Raw genomic sequence first — 26,435 nt, 5'->3', positions numbered from 1 at the left:
CAAAAGAAAGACGGTGGATGTATCTACATCCAGGAAGGTGGATCTCATGCCCAGAGAAACAGGCTGAGGACAGTCACTTTTCTGGAATGAAACATACACGTAAAGTAAGGTGCTGCTTTTTTGAAGGAATTTGGCAGTTCCATCTGAAAGGTAAAATCTGAATTACAGGGTGATTTCCAAGAAATAGTTTCTTCTTGACTAACAATTAAAATGAGTGGTACTTTATTAAACATAGTTTGCAGAAGAACCCGCTTGCCAATGCAAGAGATGTAAGAGACACTGATTCAATCCCTGGGTTGGAAGATCCCCTGGAATAGGAAATGGCAACCCACTTCAGTATTCTAGCCTGGAAAATTCTGTGAACAGAGAAGCCAGGCAACCTGCAGTCCATGAGGTCCCACAGAGTTGGACATGGCTGAAGTGACTTAGCACAAACAAGTTGCAAAAAACTTCTCGGTTGTCTGAGAGGGTTGGAGGTAGCAGATCTACAGATGCCGAGTGTTTTGAGGAAACCAGACACCAGCTAGATTCCTCATCCCACCAAGAAGCAGGCTGTAGCCTTGGGCACCTGTCTGAATTCAGTTCTTTGTCTGTAATGTGCAAGAAATAATACTGCCCCCCACAGGGTAGATTGGGTAATGAAATGAAATATTACTTGGACCTGGCCCATGGGGGCGGGTGGTACTTTCACCCCTTTGCATCCCTTCTCTTCTGTCTGCTCCCCCACTTCTACTTAACTCAAGGTGATGTCTCCAGTCCACATTCATCATTCCTCATACAGTGTTCTTTACATCTTCACTTTACAAATCCAGAGAAAGTATAGTAAGATTATTTAAGAATCCTGATGATTGGGTCCAAGTTAGTGAGATTGTACTGGATATAAATAACCTTTAAAATTGACTTTTGCAATTCTTTTTAATTTTCATCCGTTTCCGCATCTTTCAAGGTCGTTCTCAATTTCCTTGACCTGAAAGTTTCTTTTCTCGGAAGCTCCAACATATGTATAATCTTCAGTATATAATTTAGCCCTTGGCGATATATGGTCTTATTGTTAATCAAGATTCTTAAGCTCAAATAGAAGAACTTAACCTGTTCTGTGTCCCAGATGTGTGTGCATGCTTGCATACATGTGATTTCAGGAAGTTCAAGGTCCCCCAGCTGGGAAGGGAGAAATGCAGCTACCCCTTCTCAGCAATAAGCAGAAATTAGATGCTTCTCCAAATGCTCCCTAATGGGGACGGAGCAGTAGATTCAAACTGTAGGCAGCGAGGCAGGGATGGGAGAGCAGAGAGAAGCAGAAGCCAAGGGTAGGAAGGATGCGCACCCGAGCACAAGATAGAGGAAAGCGGTTTGAGGGAGGAAACACAGGGAACAAAAGGAGAGGGGAAGTGGAGGCACAGCCAGAGAAGAAAAAGTACAAGGAATCCTGATTTTCAGTTTTATTGGTTGTAGGGTCAAATTCACCTTCTGCTACGGGAACTGCTCAGAGTACAGGGTGAACCGTTACCCACACATCCATCCATGTGCCTGTCCGTACACCCATCAATCCACCCATCCATTCATCCACCCATTCATCCAACTATCCATCATTCATCCATGCATCCATCTCTCCCTCCCTCCACCCACCCATTCACTATTATGTAGATATTTTTAACTACTTAATGAGTGCCTGGCTAGGTATAGAACTTGGGCTTCCCTGGTAGCTCAACTGGTAAAGTATCCACCTGCAATGCGGGAGACCTGGGTTTGATCCCTGAGTTGGGAAGATCCCCTGGAGAAGGGAATAGTAACCCACGCCAGTATTCTGGTCTGGAGAAGTCCATGGACTGTATAGTCCATGGGGTCACAAAGCATCAGACACAGCTGAGCGACTTTCACTTTCAGGTATAGAACTTGGCTGATACCGAGATAAATAAAACATGATTCTAGACTTCAAGGAATGGAAAACAAACACACATAAACAGATCCTATCGTGACAGCTGCTATAACATATTACATACAAAATCTTAGTAACACGATATTAGCAGACACGGAAATAGGAGGGCTCATTTGAGAGCTGTAGGAAAAGAGAGAACAAGTGAATTCAAATTGGATGTAGGATGACTCCTAGCTTCCAGCTTCAACTCGTGGTGAGTTGTGGAATCACTGGCTCATTGAAACTGTGGAGGCTGAGCAGGGTTGGAAGCCATAGGACATGGTTAGTGGCGGGAGACTGGCCTGTTATTATGTGAACAGTGCTTCCAGTCTAAGAAGGGAAGCTAAGTTTGTTTAAGAAGAATGTTATTTTTCATAATAACAATAATTATTAGTATTATTCAATATCTCTAAGGCACCAGTTACCTAAGAATATTCTCTCCTTTGATCCCCTCAACCACCCAGCATTTTCCTAGTGAGAAACGTGAGGACGTGAATTTCCTGCCACAGATCAAAGCAGGGACCATGCAGTCTCCCCTCCCCCAGGCCCACCTGCTCTGGGCAAACACTGACTTTAGCCTGGGCTGGTGGGTTGGCTAAAAGGGAGGGTCTCATGGACTCACAGTCCCCTCTCAAGGGGATAGGTCGTTGTCTTCATGGGATATGTGTGTGAATTTAGGAAAGTAGAAAAATCAGCATTCAGAATTAGAAAACGTCAACCTAGAGAGAGCAAATGCCCTGCTCTCACATTCAGGAGCCCCAGAAGGAGCAGAGTTGGAAATCTGGGGCCCCCCACCCCCACACCTAGGATAGGTTCTCGGCTCTGGACCCCAGGGAAGCCCTGTCCCCCTGCTTCTCGTAGTCTCCCTCCAGTTCAGACCTTGCTTTCTTTTCAAGCAGGAAGTGAAAAGTTGCTCACAAGAGTTGCTTCTGATGGAGAGGTTTACCTCTGGGTGGTGGGGCCTGTGGGGAAGGGAGGGGTGTGGTCACCGTGATTGAAGAGGGCTGAGGATTTCTGAAGAACAGCAGCTTCTCTCGGGAGCCTGCTTCAGGCACCCCGAAGGCTGAGCCATAAAGAATTCAAAGGAACTGTGATCAAACCACAGGCAACACAAACAGTGTCCCCGCCTTCGCTAACTTCACCTTCTGAGCAGAAGAGGGCAAAAGGTTCTGCAGAGGTTCCTGGACTTTGGAGAAATGTCAGGTGCTTCCAGCTCCGTGGTGTGGTGGTCTCCACCCCTGAGTCAGGGGGGGACCTCTCAGGAGGCAGCCCAGTGCCCGGCACGAGGGTGGGCCTTCCAGGCCTATGGGAGGACAGCCGCGCGGGCCGCGGGAGGACGGCTGCACTGCCCACAGGCCAGGCAGAGCCTCCCTTACTGGCCCCTGCAGATGCATCTCCAACTCTGGGGTCCGCGGACACCTCAGTGTTCTTCTCCTCAAACAGGCAGCACCCAGACCTCTGCAGGTGACCAGGAGCCCCACCTGGGAGGAGCTGCATGTGGGCGGGGTGTTCTCCACCAGATTGCTCCTCAGGAACTTAGGGAGGGGACAGGCCCCCACACCCAACATGCTGCCAGGCACCCCTGCACAGCCTTCCTCTTCACACAGATACACACACACAAACACCACTCCAGGAAACTGGCTTGCTCGGTCCCCCCAGTACCTTGGATCAGGTCTTGATCATTCAAGGCTATCCTGACCCCACCCACAGGGCGTGTGGACCTTAGCCCCCTCTCCCCCTGTCCCCCTGTTGTTGTCAGAAGGTCTCTTTGAAAGCCCCTTGTGTATTTCCCTGCTGACCCCAGAGATCCTTTTATTTTTCAACGGGTAAGTTCATCATTAAATAATTCTTAGAGAGATACAGGCCACTGATTTCCTGCAATTTGCATCACCACACTTTAACTTGTGTTGAAAGCAGAGCCTCTTGGTCCTCTGGTTTCAGAAGTGCATTAAGATTTCTGTGACCTTTATGAGACGGCAGTTGAGACATACTCTTTTAAATAGCAAAAGCAATAAAACGGATCACCTAAAGTGCATAGTACTGACCTTAGTTTGATAAACAAATTAGGAGAGAGAACGCTTTTCCCAAAGGGAACAGAAACTCAACAGATGCTATCAGATAGATAATAGGTAAATAGATGATTGTAACGTTTTGCAGACATGATTAAGTTCCATCCTTTGATGTGCTGCAGTGCTTTATACAACAGTACCATGTTACATCTCAGGTAATTTACTTGAGTTTTTAAAGGATTACATAAGAAGGTAATGGAAACCCACTCCAGTATTCTTGCCTGGAGAATTGCATGGACCGGGGAGCCTGGCCGGCTACAGTCCTTGGGGTCGCAAAGAGTCAGACACGACTGAGCGACTCACACACACACACACTTTTATTCAGCACCTGGATGGCAGAATAGGTGGGAGAGAAAAGCCAGGGAGCAGAGTGCACGGCAGCCGTGACTCCAGGACGCAGCCTGTCTGCATCAGTGTTGGTCACGGCTGTCAGCACCTCTAGGACTGAACCTGTCCTCAACACCTGGATTTATCTTGCACGAACCTCCACCCTGGTGGGTCCAGGCAGCTGAGCCAGAGTGCCCCCTCCTGCCATGTCCACACTGCCAGCAGAGTTTGGCTGCGGGAGTGAAGCCCTGTGAGCAGAGCCGAAGTCATAGGAGCAGAGGGGACCCGATGGCCAAAGTGTCTCTGGAAGCCAAGGGTCCTTCTCCACTGCGACCTTGGGATCTTGGTCTAGCTTCCATGTTGGACTAGGGTCTGCAGCAGCCTCTTGGTTATCTCAGGAAGGACCCCCAAGACATCTTGCTCAATACACCATGACTTTCAGTGACCCTTTCTGGGAAGAGGCGCTGTGTTTGTCCTCTTAGGTAACTAGTTGAGATGAGGGAGTGGCCCTGAAACATTAAATGCTGGAGAATATTGACCCAGTCTGGTGAGATGGGTTTGAAATCTCTGATCTGCAGAAATTAGACCATGGGGTCACTGTTCAGGCCTCCCCGCACAGCAACCTGAGTGGGTTTTTCCTCAACTCTGCTTCGCCAGGGCAGTCCCGCCCTGCTGCTCACCCCATCCCCAGATCTGCCCTGCTGGGAGCCCAGGGCTGCTCTCCTCTGGGCAGGTCCCCAGGGCTCTCCCCACCAACACCAGACCACCCCGAGGACCCGGGCCTGCCTGCCCCCCTCCACAGCAGCCCTCCCACCCGGCACATGCTGCAGGCTGTTCTGTCTGCTGCCTCCTGGCCCTGCCCACAGAAGACGATTTCTGCAGATTTGATGTGACACTTTATTTCCAAAGTGGGAATGCAAGGAAGTGAAGTTGTTTGCATTCAGAGTTTAGAAGGTTGAAGCAGTGGGGTTTGCCCTTAAACCCCCCCACCCCGCCCCGGGTGAGCGCCCTGTGGGGGCGGCCCTCTTCCTTTGCACCTGCCATCAGACGGTGTGCAGGGCGGGAGCGGCCTTTCATGTCAGTCTCCACCAGGGCGTGGGGAGCCTGTGCTGGAGGAACTGCTTTGACGACAGCGAGTGCATTCAAAACCAGCCATAGTAAGAAAATATAAGCACATCAAATAAAACCATAGTGCAGTGTGTGAGCTATTTGGATAGAACACAGGACTGGTTGTGAGTCAGAGTCAGAAAAAAAATGCTAAAAATCAGGTCGTCCACATATTGCCCGTGCATGATAGTGTATTTAAAAAGTTAAACTAATAAAGATAATTGGGGAAAAATTTTTTTAAAATTAATGGGAACCTACTGGATACCCAGTACTCCTACAGTTTAGCAGTTGCTATCTCCCCCCTCCCCAAAGCTAATATAATTTATTTCCATTTTCAAGAACAGCATTAATTCAGATAAACCAAGATTTTTTATGGCAGATAAATTAGTTCCATTAGATGATCCCTTAAGTGTATTTGTGTGTATGTATATATACAAGAAGTCCTGTCTAATGATAGGAAATATTTTTACCTTTAAAAATACAGACTAGTGTTTTTGAAGAAAGATTGCTGTTTATGACAATAAAGATTTAATTTGTGTATGTGTCTGACTGAGATGGGCACATGGCTACTATCTTTGCCTCCTTAGCACAATCAACACATTTTTACATTTTCCACTGCTCCTGTTTGCTTGCTGGTGTAAATGGTGGGTGAGGGCCACAGCTCCCAAACCTCAGGCATCTCATCTCACATGATGTTTCATCTCAGAATACTTGTTGAATGATGAATGTGCACCAGACGAGTACGGTCTCACTGTCTCAGAGAATGAGGTTCTCAGCACTGTTGTGGCCACCATCACACCCGGGTGAATAAAAGTGTGGGTGCTCAGTCGTGTCTGACTCTTTGCAACCCCATGAACTGTAGCCTGCCGGGTTCCTTCTGTCCATGGGATTTTCCAGGGAGTGGGTTGCCATGCCCTCTTTCAGGGGATCTTCCTGACCCATGGTTCAAACCCACGTCTTTTGTGTCTCCTGCACCAGCAGGCACATTCTTTACTGCTGCCTTGTCCGGGGAGCCTCCTGTGAATACAGGAGCATATTACACTCCCCCCCTTTCTGAAGTGGGCCTCAGAGCCAAGAAGCAGCTCATGGGGACAGTATGGGAACCAGGACTTGGACCCCATCCAGGCTGATTCTGAAACTCATGCTTGTAGCCAGAATGTCTCCGTGCCTCCCTGGCTTTACAGGAGAATGGAGATGATTTTCAAAGCTGATTAAAAAAAAAAATCCTGAAAATGTATTTTACAGAGAAATGCATCTTAGTTCACTGTAGTTATTTTGCATTTTCTTATTCACCTTTTATATGCTAGTATATAGATCACAAAGCAGAACTCTTTGATTCCCAGAGATGAAGACCACCCAGTCTACCCTAGGCCAAGGGGCAACAAATGAATCTACTGTAGAATATTCTCATTTATTAGAAGACAGTCCTGGTCATCAGGTCATGCCTGCTGCAGGGTGACTGACTCTCTCCTGCCTCCAATCTGCTTTGGGCAGGATCAACAGGGCTGGAGGGTGCCCCCAACAGGCGACTGGGACAGTTTCGACCACTCGGTCCTGGCTTCGGCTTTTGCTTCCTTAGCCAGTGTTTTTTTTTGTTATTGTTGTTGTTGTTGCATGAAACACTAATGGAGAAACATTAAACACTTAATGTAATGTGTATCCTAGAAGTTTCCCCAAGGGTGAAGGCCTCCCCCCAAAGTCCAAGTCTCTTTCAGTAGAAACAGAAAAACCTGAACCCATGTGGAAAGAGGGAAAAGCAGGTACACGGTCCTGCAGAATCAGGGGCCGCAGACTTGGGCGGGGGCCAGAGGACCGCAGAGGCCTGCGTGCATGTTGAACCAGGCGCCTGCTGCAGTCTGTCCTGGGCTCTGAGCTGATTTCTCTACCTAATGGGCTTTGAGCTTCCTGGCAGGCATGGGGAAATGGAAGCACTTCCCATTTCAGCATTTCCACTTATGGGAACTGCAATTTCACTTGTGTATATATTACAAATCATCACATTTTAGAATATATTGAGGCAAATGGCTAATATAATTTTCATACTCTGACACCAGTTCTTCCAGAGGGACAAATGTTTTCCTGGTACTCGATTCATAGAAGAAATGTGTGTGTGTTTTAAAGATAGTCTTTAAAGTTTTAAAGATAGAAGTTTTAAAAATAGTCTTTTTATAACTTGTCAAAATTTTCAACTTTAAAGAAATACACATCTACTGTAATTACACTATAAAAGTTAAAACTATTAACTTTTTTTTACATTTTCCTACATTATTCTACATGTTCATATATAAAATTAAGATAACAAAATACATATCACTGTAATCTGATTTTGGCACTTGCCAATAATTGCATGTATGTCTTTCCATGATATAAATACACAGAGATAAACAAAATAATACAGAGATAACAAAACACACAGATAATAAACTCCATAGTCTTTTAATACATGTATTTTTATGTATTAATAAATCTTCTCCTGATGAGCATTAAGTTGTTGCTAACTTCTGTTATGAAATGTTGTACCTTCAATCTCTTTGTAAAATATATTTGCTCACTGGTTAAATTATTTGCTTGACAAAATCCTAAGAATGAAATTGCTAAGTCTTAACTTGTATCACCTGGAAAAACTCTTGAGACACTTTTCCAAATGGAAAGGGTTAGTAAGGCCAAGACCAACTAGTGGAAGTTAAAGATACAGACCTCTTCCCATGAGCACTGACCATGGGTAAAAAAAGAAATACCACCCTATTTTTCTAATATTCCAGAGGTATAAATATTTATCGGTCATTGAGGTTTTTAATGTATTTGTTAATATCCTTTGCCTTATTTCTATTGGTATAGTTTTTTTGTCATTGGCTGTTTTTATAAGGATATGAATCTTCTATTTGATATACTTTCCCAACAGTCTTGTCTGAAAAAAAGAATTGGTGGTATTTTTGATGTTAAAAGTAGTTATTTTTTTTCTTCATTATTTCTGGCTTCAGTGGTCTCTTTGGAAAAATTTTCCACTATCCACATTATAAACCAATTCTCCTGAATTTTGAGGTCGCCTGACTGAGGCTGTAAATTATCCATTTAATTTAGCTGTATCTTATCCATACAGTATGGATACTGTATGGATAAGCTGTATTGTAAGAGCGGTTCTCTTGCCCTTATGGCTGAGACCTGGATCTTCCTTTCTGTTTTGTTTCCAAACACTTGTCTCTGTACTGGAGGGTGCGTAATTTCTTTGGTTCTGTCTTGCTGCAACAGAAATGGCGGACCAGTTATGCTCGGTTACAGCTCAGCGTTTTATTAGCAAAGGCTAGTACACCCCTGAGGCATGAGTTCAGGCCGACCCCAAAGGCGAGGCCTCCGCCTTCTCGGCTCCTTCTTTTTAAACATTTTGTCCCCTCCCCGCTGAGCCTGCCCTGTGCAGATTAGCGCTAGCCAGGAAGGGGGCGTGTTTTCCACCTGAGGGTCTCACTCTGGTCCGTGAATTTTTCCTCTGTTCCCTTTTCACAGGCTTTCCCCTTCCTTTGCCTTTTAGCTACCACCATTTTGGACTCCTTTTTCCTATTCTAGGGCTTCCCTTGTGGCTCAGCTGATAAAGAATCTGCCTGCAATGTGGGAGACCTGGGTTCCGTCCCAGGAGCCTTTCCCTCCAGTATTCTAGCCTGGAGAATTCCATGGACTGTACAGTTCATGGGGTCTCAGAGTCGGACACGACTGAGCGCCTTTCACCTCACACTTTCTATTTTAACTACCTAACAGTATCATCAGTTGAAAAAAAGTCTGTCCTGGGCTCAGGTTTAAAACGATTTATCTGTCCACTTCTAGACCTTCTCTTCTGCTCACCCATGAGTGTCATATCTTCATAGTACTTGTGTAATATTTTTACAATATCATGTTGTAATATCCTTATTTGCTAGAATAAGCTCATTAGAATGCATTTTCTCTTCCAAGTGAATTATTTAGTAATGTTTGACACTTTTTTCCACCTATGTTTTACAAAACCCGCATAGGTTGTGTGTGTGTGTGTGTGTGTGTGTGTGTGTGTGTGTGTGTGTGTGTGATCCCTGGGGATAAATAAAAGCTGAGGCAGGAACTGTTAGAAAGACCGCGTTTGGGGACAGGAGCCGAGGCCTCCTGGGGAGAGGCTGCCTGAGGAGGAACAGGGATGTTGGCTCCCAGCCCGTCGGAATAAACCAAGACCCAGTTCAGAACTTGATGAGCAGATGGAAATCCCAGAGCTCTCTTCCTCGATTTTTATGATTTTCAGTTGAACTGCTGACCATGGAAACCCAGGTCACAGGACTTACACTCGGAGGTTCTAGTAGCCAGTCAGGCCAGAGCTCTGGATCTGTGGTGAGCATGGTTTGTGTCTGACCTTTACGCGTGAGAAGTCTGAGCTAGTTACGGTGAAAATGAAGAGCTGCCACCTCACCTCTCCTGGAGGTGGTCCCGGGACTGCAGGCAAGGCCACTATCCTTCTAGGAGCGGCTCTGGAGGGGCTCAGTCCTTGCAAGGGTGTCCGGGGGTCGGCGGCACGGAGGGTGCAAACAGTTACCTAAGGCTGTGGGGCGTCAGGACCGGGTGCTGCTGGCGCCCCGCTACAGAAAGGCCCAGGATGATAAACAAGGCCTTGGACCTGGAGCAGCTATGCCTCCTGACAAAGTGGCCTGCCAGGGATGTTTACCGCAAAATGTAACCTCCGGTCCCTGCATTCATCTGTTCCCTGGACAGGGCTCATCATTCCCATCTGTGTTTGGGTGAGAACCTTCCAAGAGATGAAGATTTTTGTTTTGGTCAGATTTTTTGACAGAATTGCTCTTTTCTGAAAATAATTAAGGCTGCGAGATTGGGTTCAGGTGAAGCCATTACTTTTCTGTGAAGGCCGATCAGCTCCATAGCGCAGAAGGAGGGTGGACAGCAGCCTTTCTGTGTATCCTGGCAGAAGGCAGCAGCCAGGAAGAGCAGCAGTCAGCACCCAAGTCTGTGTAGGTATCAGCTGAGGCAACACATGATCCTCAAGCAAACACATCTGATTTTGCCCTTCTGAGGGGAAAGCAAGGCCAAACTACCTCCAAAGGATTTACACATTTGCTTGGAGTTCTGCGGGATTCCTATCTCATTCTGAATCTCTTGGGAGAAGAGGCATTCTGTCTCTGGGGTGTTTTTTGTTTTTGTTTTTTTTAGTAAGTCAGGGAAGGTTATTTGATCTGTAGTGAAAAGGAGCAGCAAAGGTTTCTAAATTCAGAAAGCTGGGCTCTAGTTCTAACTCCACTATGAGTTGTGCGACCTTTGATTAATATTTTCCTTCTCCTAGTCTCAGCCTGCTTATTCATAAAATAGTAAAATATTTGCAAAATGCCCACTGCAGGGTTGCAAGGGCAAACAAGCTCAGGTTGATGAAAGCTCATGGCATCCATAGCCACGTGGATACAAATACAGCCTCGTGTAAGAGAAAGGAGGGGTCTCACACAGTCTGCTTCCACGCCCACGTGGTTCTGGAGCTGGAGCTCCGCGTGGTCAAGGCCCAGTCAGACACAGTGAGAACGTGCCTTTATTTGGCTTCTGTTGCCCCCCCATCACACCAAACCCAGCGCCTCTCCCAGGCTCGGGGGTCACCCAGGGCTGGCCCCTTTCAGTAGCTCATAGTTTCCTTATCCTTCTTATTGAAGGGATTGTAGGGCATCACCGTTGTGACCATTCGGGAGAGCGGCCCCTGGTGACGGAAGAGGTCAACTGCCATTCCTTTCCCTAAGACACTAGCAAAATGGAGAGAAAAAAAGACATGTGAGATAAAATAAGAACACATAATCTCATATGTTCTCCAACTAATGATATGCAAATATGGGAGAGATGAAGAGAGAAAGAGATAGGAGTAGAGGGAGAGAGAAAAAGGACGCCCAGAACAGAGAGAGTGGGAATGGTTAATCCTTGTGAGTACTGTTCCCTGTATTTCATTTATTTGCCTTCATTTCATTGACTGAAAATCTACCTTGTGCCTAGAATTACAGTTGGTGCCAAGAAGACAGGAAACACAGACAGAAGGAGGTGAAGTGCAGGCAGGCCACTGAGTCACCGACAGCTACCACACAAAGCTCAGGGTGTGAGGCTGACCAGAGGTAGAGTCATCTTTCTAGACTGGAGAAGGAACCTTTCTGGTTTTGAGAAATGAATGGCTTCTCCACCCTCCACCAACAAAGGAGAAAAGGCACCCTTTTGGGGGACTGCTGTCTTTCCCCTCCCAGACGCACACTGACCTAACTAGAGAGGTTATACTTGCGTGAGGCCAGCCTCTGGATCTGGCTAAGGTGCATTTGCATTTTCAGAGCCGTGTCACCTTACTGGAAAGGCAGGACTTCCATAAAATGTTTTCAAAGTTGAGATATAATGAGCAATAACCCCTTGCTTCTCACTGGCAGCTTCAAAGCATGGAGTCTGCACTAACCTCCCATCAAATGCCTCCTGTTTTCAATTTGCAAAATGGTGTTTAAATATATATATATGGCTTTTAACAGAATGTTGTCTTTTATGAAAAGTAAGATAGCTATTCACAAGAAGTGAACGTGTGTCTCATGTAGTATGTTCCATGCATGTTCTAAGGATAATGCAGAAGGGTGATAAGTATGCAGAGTTGAGTCCAAAAGGCTAAGATGCTGTCCCCTAAGATGCTTTCAATCTCTTAATGCATGCCTTCTAGCCACAACAGTGGGAAAATGAACTCTTCTGTCTTTCTGGACTTGACACCCTATTTTTTAAACAATGTGAATTTACTCCTAATACTTAATTGTTCTTTAATGGAATAATCATCATTAGAATTTCCCCCTCCCCAACATATCCAAGCACATTGAGTAATAGGATTCATACTTACTGGTGCACTTCTGAATCTGGTGAGGGGGTCGTTGATGGACGATCAGAATTTGCTGGATGGGTGGCTGTGAAATGAACCTTACCAGTGTATCCTGGAATATTTGCAGAGCTAAAGGAAAGAGTTAAAAGAGGGGAAGAAAAGAAATGAACACAACAATCTCTGAAAGAGTCACAGTCACCAGCACCCAATTATGAAAACATAAAGAAGGACACAATCTAAAGGTTTTGTCCCACATTAAGGCCTGGAAGTCGGACTGCCAGACAGGAAAGCATGCAGGCAGGGGGCAGAGATGAGTAGGTAACAGCCTTTGCCTCGGGCTGAAGAAACTTATTTCCAGCCCATGTTTCTCTGCCATTTGAATTTGCATGTGTTTTACATACCTGATCCACCATGGAGCTCTGTTTCCTGATGAAGACGGACATGCTTCCTTACCAAAAAGCTGACCTGGCTCCCAACAGAGCTCTGTGGGGCCGACTCCAATGCTGGAGGACACCAAGCATGCCTCTTAAATAACACGTCTTTCTCTCCACCACTAGTGTACCGACCTCATAAAGTCTATGGAGTGTAGCTCGATTCCACACACTCCCCTGTGTTCCTGGTCCTTCTCCCTCCAGAGAGAGTGAAAGAAAAACACAGGAATGTATGGCAGGGTTTCCAATGTGGGGATGAAATTCCTCTTGATAAAGGCAAAAAACATCCAAAACAAATATTCTAATGGGTAATTCAGAGCTGTGTGAATAATAACTACTGTTTAGACACTTTTACAGCATACAAAACCCTTTCCCTGGATCACTTCCTAAGGAAGAGGTGAGGCCAGTCCAAGTGCTGCTCGAGACAGAGGACCTCATCCCCAGGTGCGAGGGAGGACGTGAGGTCGAGACGATACCTCAAAGAGCAGACACGTGCTCGCTGCAATCACAGGGCACTTCAAATGACACCCGTCTCTGCTAAGTGCAGCTCTCAGGGCCCTCCTGCTGCCACAGTGAGGAGGGGAAGGTCCACTTGCCCCGGCCACTCCCCGGTCCCTCCTCTGGGAGCGTGACATCCCTCGGCGAGGGCCCTCATCCTCCGTGGTTGCCCAGACACAAGGTAAGGAGCAGCGAGGACAGGGTCTGCTCCTCTGAGGGGCCCTTGGTTTGATCCCATCCCGTCCACACGTCCAGTAAGACAAGGAGACCTCCAAGCACCACTACCGGCAGGAGGAACTGTCAAACACTCAGTTTCAGAGAGGACACACATGCAGCGGCAGGTGACAGGCAGGCAGGGAATGCTGAGCGCTCAGGGGCCGGGCCTCAGACCTGGGCCTCTGACTCTGCTTGCTGACTCGCAGACCCGCACACAGACTGAGCCCCTGGAAGCCATGCTGCATCAGCTAGGAGAAGGCTGACAGGACCACGCTCAAGGTTACAGTTGAGAGGGAGGCCAGATCCTACTTGTGTCTGTGGGCAGGCAGGTCCTCTGTGATCCTTCCGGGCATGGCTTCTGTGATGGCATGAGCACACGAGGGGACAGGACTATAGAGGCCAGGGCCTGCACCAATGAACATTCTGTGTCTCTTCCAAGCACATCAGTCTGTGACTAGCTGGCTCTTAAGCAATAAAACAGAGGGCACCGATGCAGACAAAGGGAAGGGCAGCACATCAAGGGCCACAGCAGAATGAGTGGTGCAAGTTAATGGGTATGGTGAGGCTGGGAAATCAGGGAGCCAGGCCTGCCTCCACCCCTTCACCAGCTGTGAGATGAAGTGGGGAAAGCCCTGGGTGGCCTCCCCGGGCCCTTGGGATCAGAGCGATTCAGTGAAGGTAAAAGCAGCTGGCAAGTCTTTAGCACTTAGTAAGTGCTCAACTAATTTTAGTCAGAATAAAAGATTTTAAAGAAATAAGAAATGTATGAAATAGCAGTCTGGCAGTGAAGAATGCAGTTGATCCAGGACAGGCAGCTGGAGAGAGGTAAGACAGTGGTTTCCCAACGCTGCAGGGCCTGACAACTCGGGGATTTTTCAAAGGTACCAACGCCTGACTCCCACCCACCAGACATGCTAATTTAATCGGTAAGTGCTGTGAGCTGGAAATTGTTCTTTTTTTTGTAATCTCTCCAGATAACTCTCATGTGCAGTCAAGTTTGGAAGTCTCTGTTTCAGGTTTCAGGTTTGTTGGAGGGACCTGGGTGAGTGAACCACCGCTGCCAAATTCTAGGCAGGACCCTTCAGGATTTCTTGGAATCTTCTCCTATAATTGCAGCTGTATGTCAGAGTGGGAACAAAAAGTGGGGCAAAGTCATTCATGTGTTATATCTCTCCCCGAATTCATCAAAGGTTCCATGCATGTTATGAAGGAAACCCCCTTCCTTTGAGTGAGAGTTTTTTTCCACTGCCTCTAAAACACCTGCAGGATGAAAATGCCTCTAAGGTCACAGCCTTCCATCAGAGCACTAAGAAGTCAAAGATGGAAGCTCAAGAAGGGCTGGATCTAAAACACCATCCAATTATTTGTGATTTACCTGTGGCATACAGGTTATTGATGTTAAATAGTATTCTACGTCATGTTATAATAATGATATTATATTACATCATATCTAAAAATAACAAACATGAACTAGAGGACTGAATTAATGATAAGATGCTTGGGCTTGAGAAATGAATGCAGTTGCATAATAAACTGCCACATATTTGAAAATGAAAGTCCTCACCCACACTGCTTCTAGAATCTATTCCATTTAACCCTTTTTCAGGGACAACAAAGGGGAACTTTTTTCCATCTTAAGTGCAACAAGATTAGAGGAGATCAGATTCTGTGGGACGCTCTATAGACCTGTGGCTGATGGGTGATAAGGTTTTTCAGATGAAAGACACTGAAAAGTACAGGCTCTGAGAGAATTCCCAAGTCAGCTGTATGATCAGACCCATCCCCTCATTTAAGGAAAGCTAAGGGAAGCAGGAACCCATTTAAAAATAAGTGGTCTTCATGTTTGTCTTTGCTCCATAGTTGCTAGTCTTCTGAACACCTTCTTTGGAACCAGATTCCCAAAATAAGCTTAGGGTTGGTCCACTATGGGTAACTGAATAAGTTACTGCCTAAGTTTATAACTAATTGGTTTTGCTCAACAAAGCATAATAAAATAGAAATTAAATAACTTGAGAAATATAAGGAAGTTTAGTAAATCAGTTAGAAAAAAGGGGGCCCGGATGGCATATAATTAAAAGACAAATAGAAAAATAAAGGAAACATGGAGAAAACCATGTTATATGTAGGTTACAAGTCATGCATACATGGATTAGAAACCATTTTATATGTAGGTTATAAGTCATGCATACATGGGTGAGAATTCCGGCATGAACATGCTCTCCGTCTGTGCCGCAGACCCCACTAATCCTCAGGAGCCCATACCCTTTGTGACACTTACATGGGCTGTTTATTTAATCTCACAACACTCCATGTCCTTGGTCCTGGGACCATGCCATGGGATAGATGTGGGCACTGAGGCCTGAGAACAAGTCTAAGCCACGTGCCCAGAGACAACAGAGCTGGCAGGGGACGGAACTGAGTGGCCCCAGAAGGCCCTGAAACCCAGGCTTCCAGCTGAGCACCATCTATTCTGGGCTAAGTGTAGTGCAAGTTCAAGTTACCTGGACCCTTGTTTATCGAGAGCTATTCTATGTCAGGTACAGATCCAGCAGAACTCAAACAGGCTAGGCTCCTGATCGCTTTCACATGAAGGAGGAAATTTTGTAAATGTACAACTAGAGGTTTACAGAACCCAAGTGGGCAAAGACGGCTGATGCAAACTAGGAGCAGGGGCATCAGAGAGGGATACAGCCAGATGCTGTGCTGAGTGTGTTGGGGCTGGCATCTGCCTCCAGGGTGGCACCCCGCCCTGTGACCCTGGACACAGGATGGGGGGCTTTCTGGACCACCTCTGCCCAAGTCGGGGTGGGGAAATTCACAGTTCCCTTACAGGGAGTGTGGGGCCAGGGTACCTGGGCAAAGTGTTGGCCTAGTGCAAGAGCAGGGGGAGGAGGAGGCAGGCTGGGAAGGTAGGGGAAAGGGGAGGGAAGGCTGAGGGAGCAGCTGAGAAGTCCAAATAGCACCAGAGTGGTTCTGGTCACTGGGAAGTGTGTCCATGAATATAATGAGATACTGTGGCCCCAGGATGTGCTCAGGAATTAGCTTCACTCTTATCATCATCATGCTCTACAGGAAATAATTTTCTCCCTCTGTTCTCAGGGAACCTTTACCTCTTCCATCCAAAGGGGGACACAGAAATGAGCCAACAGCCCCGACCAGAGCAGGGCTGAGGCCCCAGGAAGCAGTCACTGGCTGGAGGTGGCCCAGGGGAGTGGGAGCCCTGTTCTCTTAACTGCTCACAAAATGAGTGTCTGGGGCTCTTGAATCATTTGCTCTGCCTCAGCCTCCTCATCTGTGAAGTGGGGAGAGAGCCTGCCCCCCCCTCCACCTTTGGCCTCATCACACTACTTTGAAAAACAAATGAGAGAGTCGATGTGAAAGTTCTCTGAAAAGGCAGAAGTGTGGGCTAATGTAAGGAACTGCTATTCATAGCCTGGCTTGAAGCTGGGCTGTGGTTAAGATTTTGTTAAAGGTGCAGCACACCCAGGAGGGCAGGGCGGTCCCCTCTTCCGGCTCAGGACTTGGCCCAGGGCCGCCTTGGGATCACTTTGGACAATTACTTGCTATTTGCAAATGTTTCATCAGAGAGATGACGGAGGTAAAGGCACAGTGAGTGTGACGCTGGGTGAAGCCCTGAAATACGAGACTAAGACTTAGTGGAAGACAGCACGGTGGAAGCAGCAAGCTGGTTTGGGAAACGGTGGTCTGGAAAGCACCGGGTGTGGTGGGGTTGGGTGTGGGTCAGAGGGCACGGGCTCTGCTCTGTCACCTGCCTGGGTCCCTCTCCTGTCCTCCTGGGTAAGACAAGGGAGGGCTGTGCCAGCTGACGCACGGACGTGACAGCCCGTGCAGTCCCTCCTCAGAAGAAAACCGCATTCCCTTTTCTTAGGAAAGGGCAAGGTTCCATGCTTTGGGGTCCTGACTCACACAGATCTGCTGTTTTGAAACCATGTGGAATCACAAGATAGGTACTAACAGAAAAAATTTCTCTTCCACCCTGTTCATTATGCTCTTGCAAACAATATGGATCTAGTATTTAGGAGAAAGATAAATAATAGATTTGGAAAAAATTGGGGGTTCCTTATGTTTCCCTTGCTTGCTTGACACAGATTATAAGTGAGGAGTGACTTTGTATCTTTTTTTTTTTAATTCCTACTCAGTTCCCTGAACTTCCAGAACTCCTGTTGAATCTAGTGGTTACTGCGGATTCTGGTTTCCAAAGGAGGCTCAAGTGAGACAGTTAGGAACTTCAGTGGAGACTGAGTTACTGTCTTGAATTCCTTAACTCTGAATATCTTTTAATAATAGGTCATGCCTACCAAATAAAAAAAAATTTAATGCAAAACTCATGCAAGAATTCTGCTTTTAGGGATTTGTTCTAAAAGAAATGTATGCATGATTGTGCAAAGATAATGTGGAAGTTGTTTATTGCTGTACTTTTTAACAATAGAAGAAATTTCAATAACTACTTGGCCCACATAAACTACAACTGGCAGTGGAATATCACACAGCCATTAAAAAGGATTTTTCACAGCCCTGCCCACTGCTGAGGAAAATGTCCATTGCACCTGTCAATCTTATACCACCCCACACCTCCCCACCTCACACACAACAATGTGTAGCTGCCTACACACAGACATTCATGCAGGCCTGGCAGCAAAGTCTAAAATGTGTATCAACTTTCAATACTGAGACTGAGAATGAAAGAAAGAGGTATTTTACTTTTTACAAATATAATTGAGTTGTTTTTATAATAAACACATTTGGAAGGAAAAGAAGGAGCTATTTGGTGAGCTTAAATGCTAGCACTGAAGGTGTGAGTACACACACTGGATGTAAACTATGGTTCCACTGTAAATATGTTTATATATTCTGACCTCATAGTCTGTTGCAAGAAGTCTCCCTTTAGTAAATAACTCCAAGTTATGAAAAAGACCCACTTAAAAAGTATTTGACATTATTTATCATAGTAAAAGCAGAAAGCATTTACATATGTAACCTAAATGCACAGTCAGACAGTGCTGTGTGTGCTGCGCTCAGTTGCTCAGCCATGTCCAACTCTTTGCGACCTGTAGCCTGTAAAGCGCCTCTGTCCTTTGGGATTCTCCAGGCAAGAATACTGGAGTGGGTTGCCATGCCCTCCTCTGGGGGATCTTCCCAACCCAGGGATTGAACCCAGGTCTCCCACATTGCAGGAGGATTCTTTACCATCTGAACCACCAGGGAAGCCCAAGAATACTGGCATGGGTAGCCTATCCTTTCTCCAGGGGATCTTCCCGACTCAGGAATCAAACTGGGGTCTCCAGCATTGCAGGCAGATTCTTTACTGGCTCAGCTACCAGGGAAGCCCCCTGGAAGTCAATGACAGTACATCTATAAAAATAAAAAAAATTACGATCTACACAAATAAAAAATTATGATGAGTTCATAATAACATGTGCCCATGATGATGCTATAAAGTGAATGCAGTAAAAATTACATATGTAGCATGATCATAGCTGTATAAATACACACAAGGAAGATGAAGGATGCAGATGGAAATATGCCAAAATCTTAATAACAGCTATGCTTTTTATGTGACAGTTTAGTTATATTTTTATTAATTTTTTCTGTAATTTTTTCTATAATGATCAGATTCAGTTCTACAATTTTAAAAGTTAACTTTAAAACTATTAGCATAATCACCACCAATACACTGGGCATCTCAAATGACTTGGTGCCCAGAATACGAAATCAATGAATAAGGAACATTTGAAAGCATTCACCTTTTGGGGAAACTGGTGATTCCAACCCCTGAACCCAAGAGTCTGTAGCCTTGACTCTGTCTGAAATGCGGCTTCCACTGAAAGGTGGGGGAGCAGGCAGTGTTCCTGGCCTAAGTGGCATGGGTTATGAGGAGATCCTTAAAGATGATCTCATAAAGACGTTTCCCTTTAGGAAAGTTTAAGGTGAGAAAACCAAGGAAGAGTCATCTTTGCTTTTGAGTAGGATGGTACTCTATTGGGCACAAAGTGAGTTTACGCGTTTCTGGGTTTTGGACCTTATGTAGATGACATCACACTGCATGCATCTTCTGTACTTGGCTCAGTGTGGTATTGTAGAAACTACACAGTATTTTGTTTAGAGATTCAAGTATATGTAGCAAAGCTACCAAGCAAAGAAAGCAGAGGATAAGCACGAAGAGTGATGTGATGACTTCTGGGTTGGGGAAGTAAACACAGGAGATGCGGTTGTAAGGAATATACAGGCAGCTTAAAAGATGTGAATAAAATACTATTTGCTTAGCTAGCCCTGGGACACAGGCATTTCCTTGTTATTTTGCTTTATATTTTACATATGACACTACATATTTTGTATCTATATCTCATAATAAAAATGGAAAGCCTTTTTAACTTTTTAAAGTTAAAGTGAATGAAAGTGTTAGCTGCTCAGTCATGTCCGACTCTTTGTGACACCGTGGACCGTAGCCCGCCAGGTTTCTCTATCCACGGAATTCTCCAGGCAAGAATACTGGAGTTGGTAGCTGTAGCTCTCCAGGGATCTTCCGGATGACTCAGGGATCAAAGCCAGGTCTCCTGCATTGCAGGCAGATTCTTTAAAGGGGTCTGAGCCACCAGGGAATCCTTAAAGGGGACGCTGCGGCTGCAAGGCTGGGGAATCCAACGCGGGCCTCCCGTTGGGCAGGTGAGAATTCTACGCTAAACCACCTATGCTCCATTAAAATTCTATTAAAAATTGAAACCTCACCCCAAAGAAGAAACTTTGCAACCTTGGAGGCCCTCTAGTGCCCAATTCATGTAAGTACAGTTAATGTCCAATTCTACATGATCCACTCAAATTTCCTTTTCTTAAAAATACTAACATCAAGATGAGATGGAAGGGCATGCTCCCAAACTTTACTCAAGTTAAATAGCATGTTCTACATCCAATTTTTAAAATGCTGCCAGACTGCTCTTTGCTCTCCATGAAGAGTGATCCAGAAGAATACATTCAGAAAGAATGTTTCATAAAACACTTCAAAATTCAGAAGTACATTTCAAAGGAAAAATACTAGAAAATTTGATGCCAGAGAATATTTTCAATTGACTTTATTCTTACGTTCACTCTTAAGCTTTTTTTTTAGAATTTCTACTTTTAATTGCAATCATTTCCCTGCAGAAATTAGGCAAGAATCAGAACAGAGAAATCCTTCCTTAGGACTCAGCTAAGACGTCACAGCCTTCAAGGCTTGTGGATAAAAGTGACCTCTCCGTACAACCAAGACCAAGAACACTAAACTTGCTTCCCCGGAGCCTCACTCCATCCTGCCTTATTCTATCATCACTGGGGTGCAGAGCTCACCGGCCCTGCAGGTTTGCAAGCTACGTGAGGGCTGTCTGGTACAGTACCTGGAATACTTTATGTACACTTCTTTTCTTTCTCTCTTTCTTATTGGTTGAAATATAACAACTCTACTATTTCTTCAATGCAGTAAGTTATAGAGATAGAATTTAAAACCAAAGTTACTTTTGAAACATAGTTTACTTTGGTCAAGTAGTCAAAAGGATTAGGATGTCAGAATGTGTAACACATGAAAATTCAAAATTATTAGGGGATGTAGAACAGGTATGAAGGACAGCCAATGTGAAACTGAGCCGGTTTGTTATTTTGGCACAACGGATGTTTAAAAAAAAAATAGAGCAACTGACATTTAAAATACTGTTGGTGATTCACACTATAGGCTTACAGGACTTCTGCAAGCCTTCCAGTCATCAGAGAAACTGAAGGTGTACCAGCAGTGATGTGTACAGCTCAGTGGCATAATGAAGAAAATTTGGTACATGCTTCCCACAGAATATTACTCAGCCACAAAAAGGACAAAATAATGCCATTTGCAGCAACATGGCTGGACCCAGAGATTGTCAGACTGAGTGAAGTAAGACAGGGACAAATGCCACATGCTATCACTTATATGTTGGATCTAAACAAAAATGGTGCAGATGAACTTATTTACAAAACAGTGTCACAGACGCAGAAAACAAACTTATGGAGACTGGGGAATGAGGGTTGGGAGGGATAAACAGCAGACTGGGATTAACACACACATACTGTTGCTGTTGTTGTTTAGCCGCTGATCCTGTCCAACTCTTTTGCAACCCCATGGACTACAGCCTGCCAGGTTCCTCTGTCCATGGGAATTCCCAGGCAAGAGTACTGGAATGGGCTGCCGTTTCTTCCTCCAGGGATTGAGCTTGCATCTCCTGCTTGGCAGGGAGATTCTTTTACTGTTGAGCCACTGGGGAAGCCCTTGTACTGACACTACTGTATATGAAGAATGTAACTAGTAATGACCTGCTGCACAGCACAGGGAACTCTATTCAATACTCTGGAATGTCCACTCAATACTCTGTAATGACCCACATGGGAAAAGAATCTAAAAAAGTGGAATGTATAGATATACATATATAGATATCTATGTATATATCTGATTCACTTTGCTTTCCAGCAGAAACTAACACAACATTATAAATCTACTCCAACAAATTTTTAAAAAAAAACACAGAGAACATCAGCTTATTGTAGTGTGTCTTGTGAATCACCCTAATGAAGCAATTTCTGAGCTTCAGTATTTCGATGAGTGAAAGCAAATATATACATATACATATACACATACACAAAACATTGGATGTAAACCCAGGTTAGTCAGTGTTCAAAACTGTAATCTCCTTTGTGAGAAACTATAGTCCTTTCAGGAAACAAGTATCTTTCTTCTTAAGTTGTGCTCAGTACCAGGCTGTTCTCTGTTTTTTTAATTATTGAAGTACAGTTGATTTAGAATGTTGTTCCAATTTCTGCTATATGGCAAAGTGACTCAGTTATATACACATCCTTTTTTATATTCTCTTCCGTTATGATTTTATCATAAGATACTGAATATAGTTCCCTGCACTATTCAGTAGAAATTTGTTTATTCAAGGCCATATTTCTATTGCTTCATTCACTGCAAAGCCTATGACCACGTTTCTTCCTTAATAGTAAAGTAAGAGGCATAATCACAGGTGGAACTCACCGACTTGAGTTTGTATAAAGGATTTCAGAGCTACGAGGCTGGGCGAGGGATGTGATGTCTCCGCAGGGGTTGTCAATGTCATCGGCATTTGTAGACTGCACGCAACCACTGTTGGGATGAAAAGACTTTTTTATATTTTTTATTAGAAATGTAGAAAACATAGGTGAACATACCCTAACTTGCAAAGGAAATCTAGCCAAAACAGATCAAAATTCAAAATGTAATACATTAACCACGGTGAGGGAACAATTTGCCTTAAAAAATAAGTAAGGAGGTTTTCTTTTTCAGAGTAAGACTTGATCTTCGGCTTGGGCCAGAGTGAGAGTAACAGCTGGCTTTTGATTCTGAGTAAAAAAGCAGGCTGTTTCTGCAGCCAGGAGCCAAGCCCTCGCCTGGAGCCTGGAGATGGCCCGGGGCAGGGCAGGTGCGGTGTCCCAGAGCGGAGGAGGCGCCTGTGGAGATGGAAACAGGGCGCAGGCCTGGGGTTCTGGGAAGCCAGCAGTGTGCCTTCCGGGCCTGTGAGCAGGCCCAATCCAGCAGTGGGAGTGAGAGGGTGTCCTGGAGGCATTTCTGGGGCCACTCACAGAAAAAGGAGTCAAGCAGCTGGGGAGCAGGCGAGGCTAGAGTAATGGGGGGAGGGGGAGCGGGTGGGGGAGCAACGGTGAAGACTCCTCCATTTCTTGGATTTACTCTGTTCCAAGTTACTGTGGTCTGAACGTGTATGTACCCCCAGCGGAACGTATATGCTGACATCCTAACACCCGAAGGTGATGGAATCGGGAGGCGGGAGGCACTTGAGTCATTAGGGTCGTTATGAAAGGGGCCCCATAAGCCCCGCATTCCCTGCACCTCATGTGGACACAAACGCGTGACCAGCCGAGGACTCTCCCTGGGCCACCCCTGATGTCAAGACTGCAGAACTGCGGGAAATAAACGTCTGCAGTTAGCAGCCCCAGTCTATGCCGTGCCGTGCCAACAGCCCAAGACGGCTAAAACACTAGGTGTTTCTCCAGTATAAAGCACAGAAGACCCAAGTGGTAGGTGACGCGCTTCTGTGCCACCCACGGGAAGTCAGATTTAAATTTAGAAAAGCGAGAGGTCTCATTTCCTGCCCTTCAGCATGTGAGCCCATTACAGCTTCCACGTCAAGTGTAAATGTCTTTCTGGTTGACAACACCTAATATTAGCAGTATCCAAGGTATTTTATTTCATAAAATAACCAATTTGGGAAAACTGAAAAAAATGCTAACGCTTTCTTTTATCAAAATCTTTAACAACTGTCGACAGGCACCATGCTAGGAAAACATTAGAAATCTGCTAGAAAGTGTACATTGTTTTAAAGAGTGAGTTACAAACATGAGTGAGCTGAAAGTAACTACAATACAGATGTAAATCTAGTAATTTTTAAAACATTAAGAAATGTTACTTACGTGTAGTGAGGAATGTATTTGCTTCTGGAACTTGGACTCACACTTAGAAAAAAAGAAAATATGGGTGACTGAGTTACTGACATTAATAAAAATCAGGTTGTCAGAGTACTTCTCTTATTAAGCCTTCAGATATATCTCAAAGGAATGTGCTTCCAAAAGTTTGTAGTTTTAAACAGAAAAGACTTGAAGGTGTAGCTGTAAGTGATGAAAAGCAAACACATAACAGCCAAGGACGAGTAAATCCTTGCTGACTCCTATGATTTAGTTCCAAAGCCTCTTCTCCTAGTTTTTCTTTGCTGTTTTCATCCTCAATGATTACAATGGCTAAGTTGACCTCTAGTTTTCTTAGGGGCTTCTCTGGTGACTAGACAGTAAAGAATCAGCCTGCAACACAGGAGGCCCGGGTTTGATCCCTGGATTGGGAAGATCTCCTGGAGAAGGTAATGACAACCCACTCCAGGATTCTCGCCTGGAGAATTCCAGGGACAGAGAAGCCTGGCAGGCTACAGTCCATGGGGTTGTAAACAGACACAAAGAATGCTGACATTTGAGTTGACTGAGCCTTGGGTGTAACCCTCCATGGTGGAGAGAAAGCCTCCATGGCCCAAAGAAGTTCGGTGTCTCAGACAAGACTACAGTTACCTAGGGCACTTCAAGGAGCCTAGGGTTTATTTTATACTTTCCCTGCTCCAACCCCAGAATTAGCCATTTCTCCAAGGATCTTACAATGTCTTCTATTGGAGAAGGGCATTTTAAACCAAGCTTTTGGAGCTGGACATGCTTCAAATGTATGTATGAGTGTATGTGAACCCATGTGTACCTGAAAAGGAAGTGAAAGTGTTAGCTATTCAGTCATGTCCAACTCTTTGCGACCCCATGAACTGTAACTGGAATTCTCTAGGCAAGAATACTGGAGTGGGCAGCCATTCCCTTCTCCAGGGAATATTCCCCACCCAAGGATCAAACTCACGTCTCCTGCATTGCAGGCATATTCTTTACTGTCTAAGCCACCAGGGAAGCCTGTGTACCTACATATCTACATATATTTCTGTATATATATATATATACACACACACATTTATACACACACACAAATATATATATGTATTAAAATAAAGGGATACAACAGAGATATTAAGAGCTTGGTAATAGATTACAGCAATAAAAGTGAATGAATACCACCAGTAAAGTGAGTCACACCAATTTTTTTATTTCCCAGTGCCTATAACAATTATGTTTATACTATACTGTAGTCTATGAAGTGTACAATGGTATTATGCCTAACGTCAATATCTCAATTTAAAAACACTTAATTGCTAAAAAATGTTCACCACACTCTAAGCCTTTGGCAAGTTGTAAAATTGTTGCACTGTTGTCAGGGGACGTTCAACTTTAAGGGATCCAATATGCCATTTTCTTCCTTTGTGTGCCGTTTCTCAAGGACTCTCTATTCCTTATCAGTTCCTGGAAAACGGGAGCGAGCAGAGCTGCATGCAGTTCTCAGGACTGAGATCATGAGAAAGAGCACCTGCGTGGATTCCTTTCAGTGACTCCCTTCAGTGACCTTTTACTTAAAGGTAATCTATTCAGTTATGCCCCCCTTACTCAGGATATGGAATGTAGTCTGGCCCTTTGAAGATGTTATTTGCTCGGCTCTGTTTTTGCTCAATTTTTTTACTGCCTAAAGCTGCCTTGTATGAAGATATACAAGCATGCATTTCTACAAATAAAGTACCCTTGTTTCACTCGAGACTTGGGTCCCCTGCATCCTTCTCATCGACTCCAGTCCCCAGGTCCCAGTTTAAGAAGACCGTGACAATTGGCACCTGAACAGGGACGTGGTGAATGCCCTTGGTAAGCGGACAGAGTGACTATTAGGACCTATGGAGGTGGTTAAGTGAGGGGTTATGGGACAAACGGCTGGAAAGCCCCACCACTTTTCTACTTTACTTCATCATTTATTTAAGGTTCAGGGACTTTCAGTTTCGCATCAACAGATAGAGGCTTGTCTCCAAACAGTGGTTGAATATAATCCCTGTTTCCCTGATGAAGGCAGTTTTGATTTAGAAATTTGGAACCAGGTTAAAGAGAATGTTGAACGAGCCACAAGACGGGGAAAAAATATTCCAGTAGATTTCTGGCCCTTATGGGCCCTCATTAAAGCTGTGATCTTGCCATTTCAAGGCAACTCTACCCCCCTAATATTCATCAACAAGCGGAATGCTTGTTATACGAATATGAATTAGATGATGAGACTTTACAGAAGGCCCAATTAGAGCAACATAAAATGTTTCAGAGCTTTCCCACCATCCCTGCTCCAGCTGTGCCAAGCGCTCCTCCTCCTCCTCTTATAACGGGCACAAAACCAAAAGTCCCCTCAATTAGAGGACAAAATGAATCTGATGATGATTCTTCTGATGATCTCTTTGACACGAAAGCCAACAATACTTTTTTTGATGACAATGATAAACCCCTAACACGCACTCATATTTATGAAAATGGACGATCCACTCATTCTCCTTCACGGCAAAGGCTTTCTGATTTACTGGCTTTGCAGT

The 26,435-nt window shown here is 45.0% G+C and overlaps 1 protein-coding gene across 3 annotated transcripts in view; it reads right to left on the bottom strand.

Annotated features, from left to right (window-relative positions):
* Window positions 1-10,857: 10,857 nt before the first annotated feature.
* SPMIP7 (sperm microtubule inner protein 7) overlaps window positions 10,858-26,435 on the bottom strand; it is a 66,200-nt gene continuing 50,622 nt past the window's right edge. For 2 of the 3 annotated variants that reach the window (XM_020905899.2, XM_020905900.2), the window contains 4 exons: window positions 23,878-23,919; window positions 22,448-22,555; window positions 12,275-12,382; window positions 10,858-11,165 (listed from right to left, as the gene is read on the bottom strand). In XM_020905899.2, the coding sequence (XP_020761558.2) occupies window positions 11,042-11,165; window positions 12,275-12,382; window positions 22,448-22,555; window positions 23,878-23,919 (382 nt within the window). In that variant the 3' untranslated portion in view covers window positions 10,858-11,041. Of the gene's footprint in view, window positions 11,748-12,274; window positions 12,383-22,447; window positions 22,556-23,877; window positions 23,920-26,435 lie in introns of all 3 variants that reach the window. The other variant, XM_070471905.1, reaches the window with a different exon arrangement.

Source organism: Odocoileus virginianus, chromosome 1 (assembly GCF_023699985.2).
Source record: "Odocoileus virginianus isolate 20LAN1187 ecotype Illinois chromosome 1, Ovbor_1.2, whole genome shotgun sequence".
Taxonomy (NCBI): domain Eukaryota; kingdom Metazoa; phylum Chordata; class Mammalia; order Artiodactyla; family Cervidae; genus Odocoileus; species Odocoileus virginianus.
The sequence above is the reverse complement of the archived record's forward strand: the minus strand, read 5'-3'. Positions and strand labels throughout refer to the sequence as shown.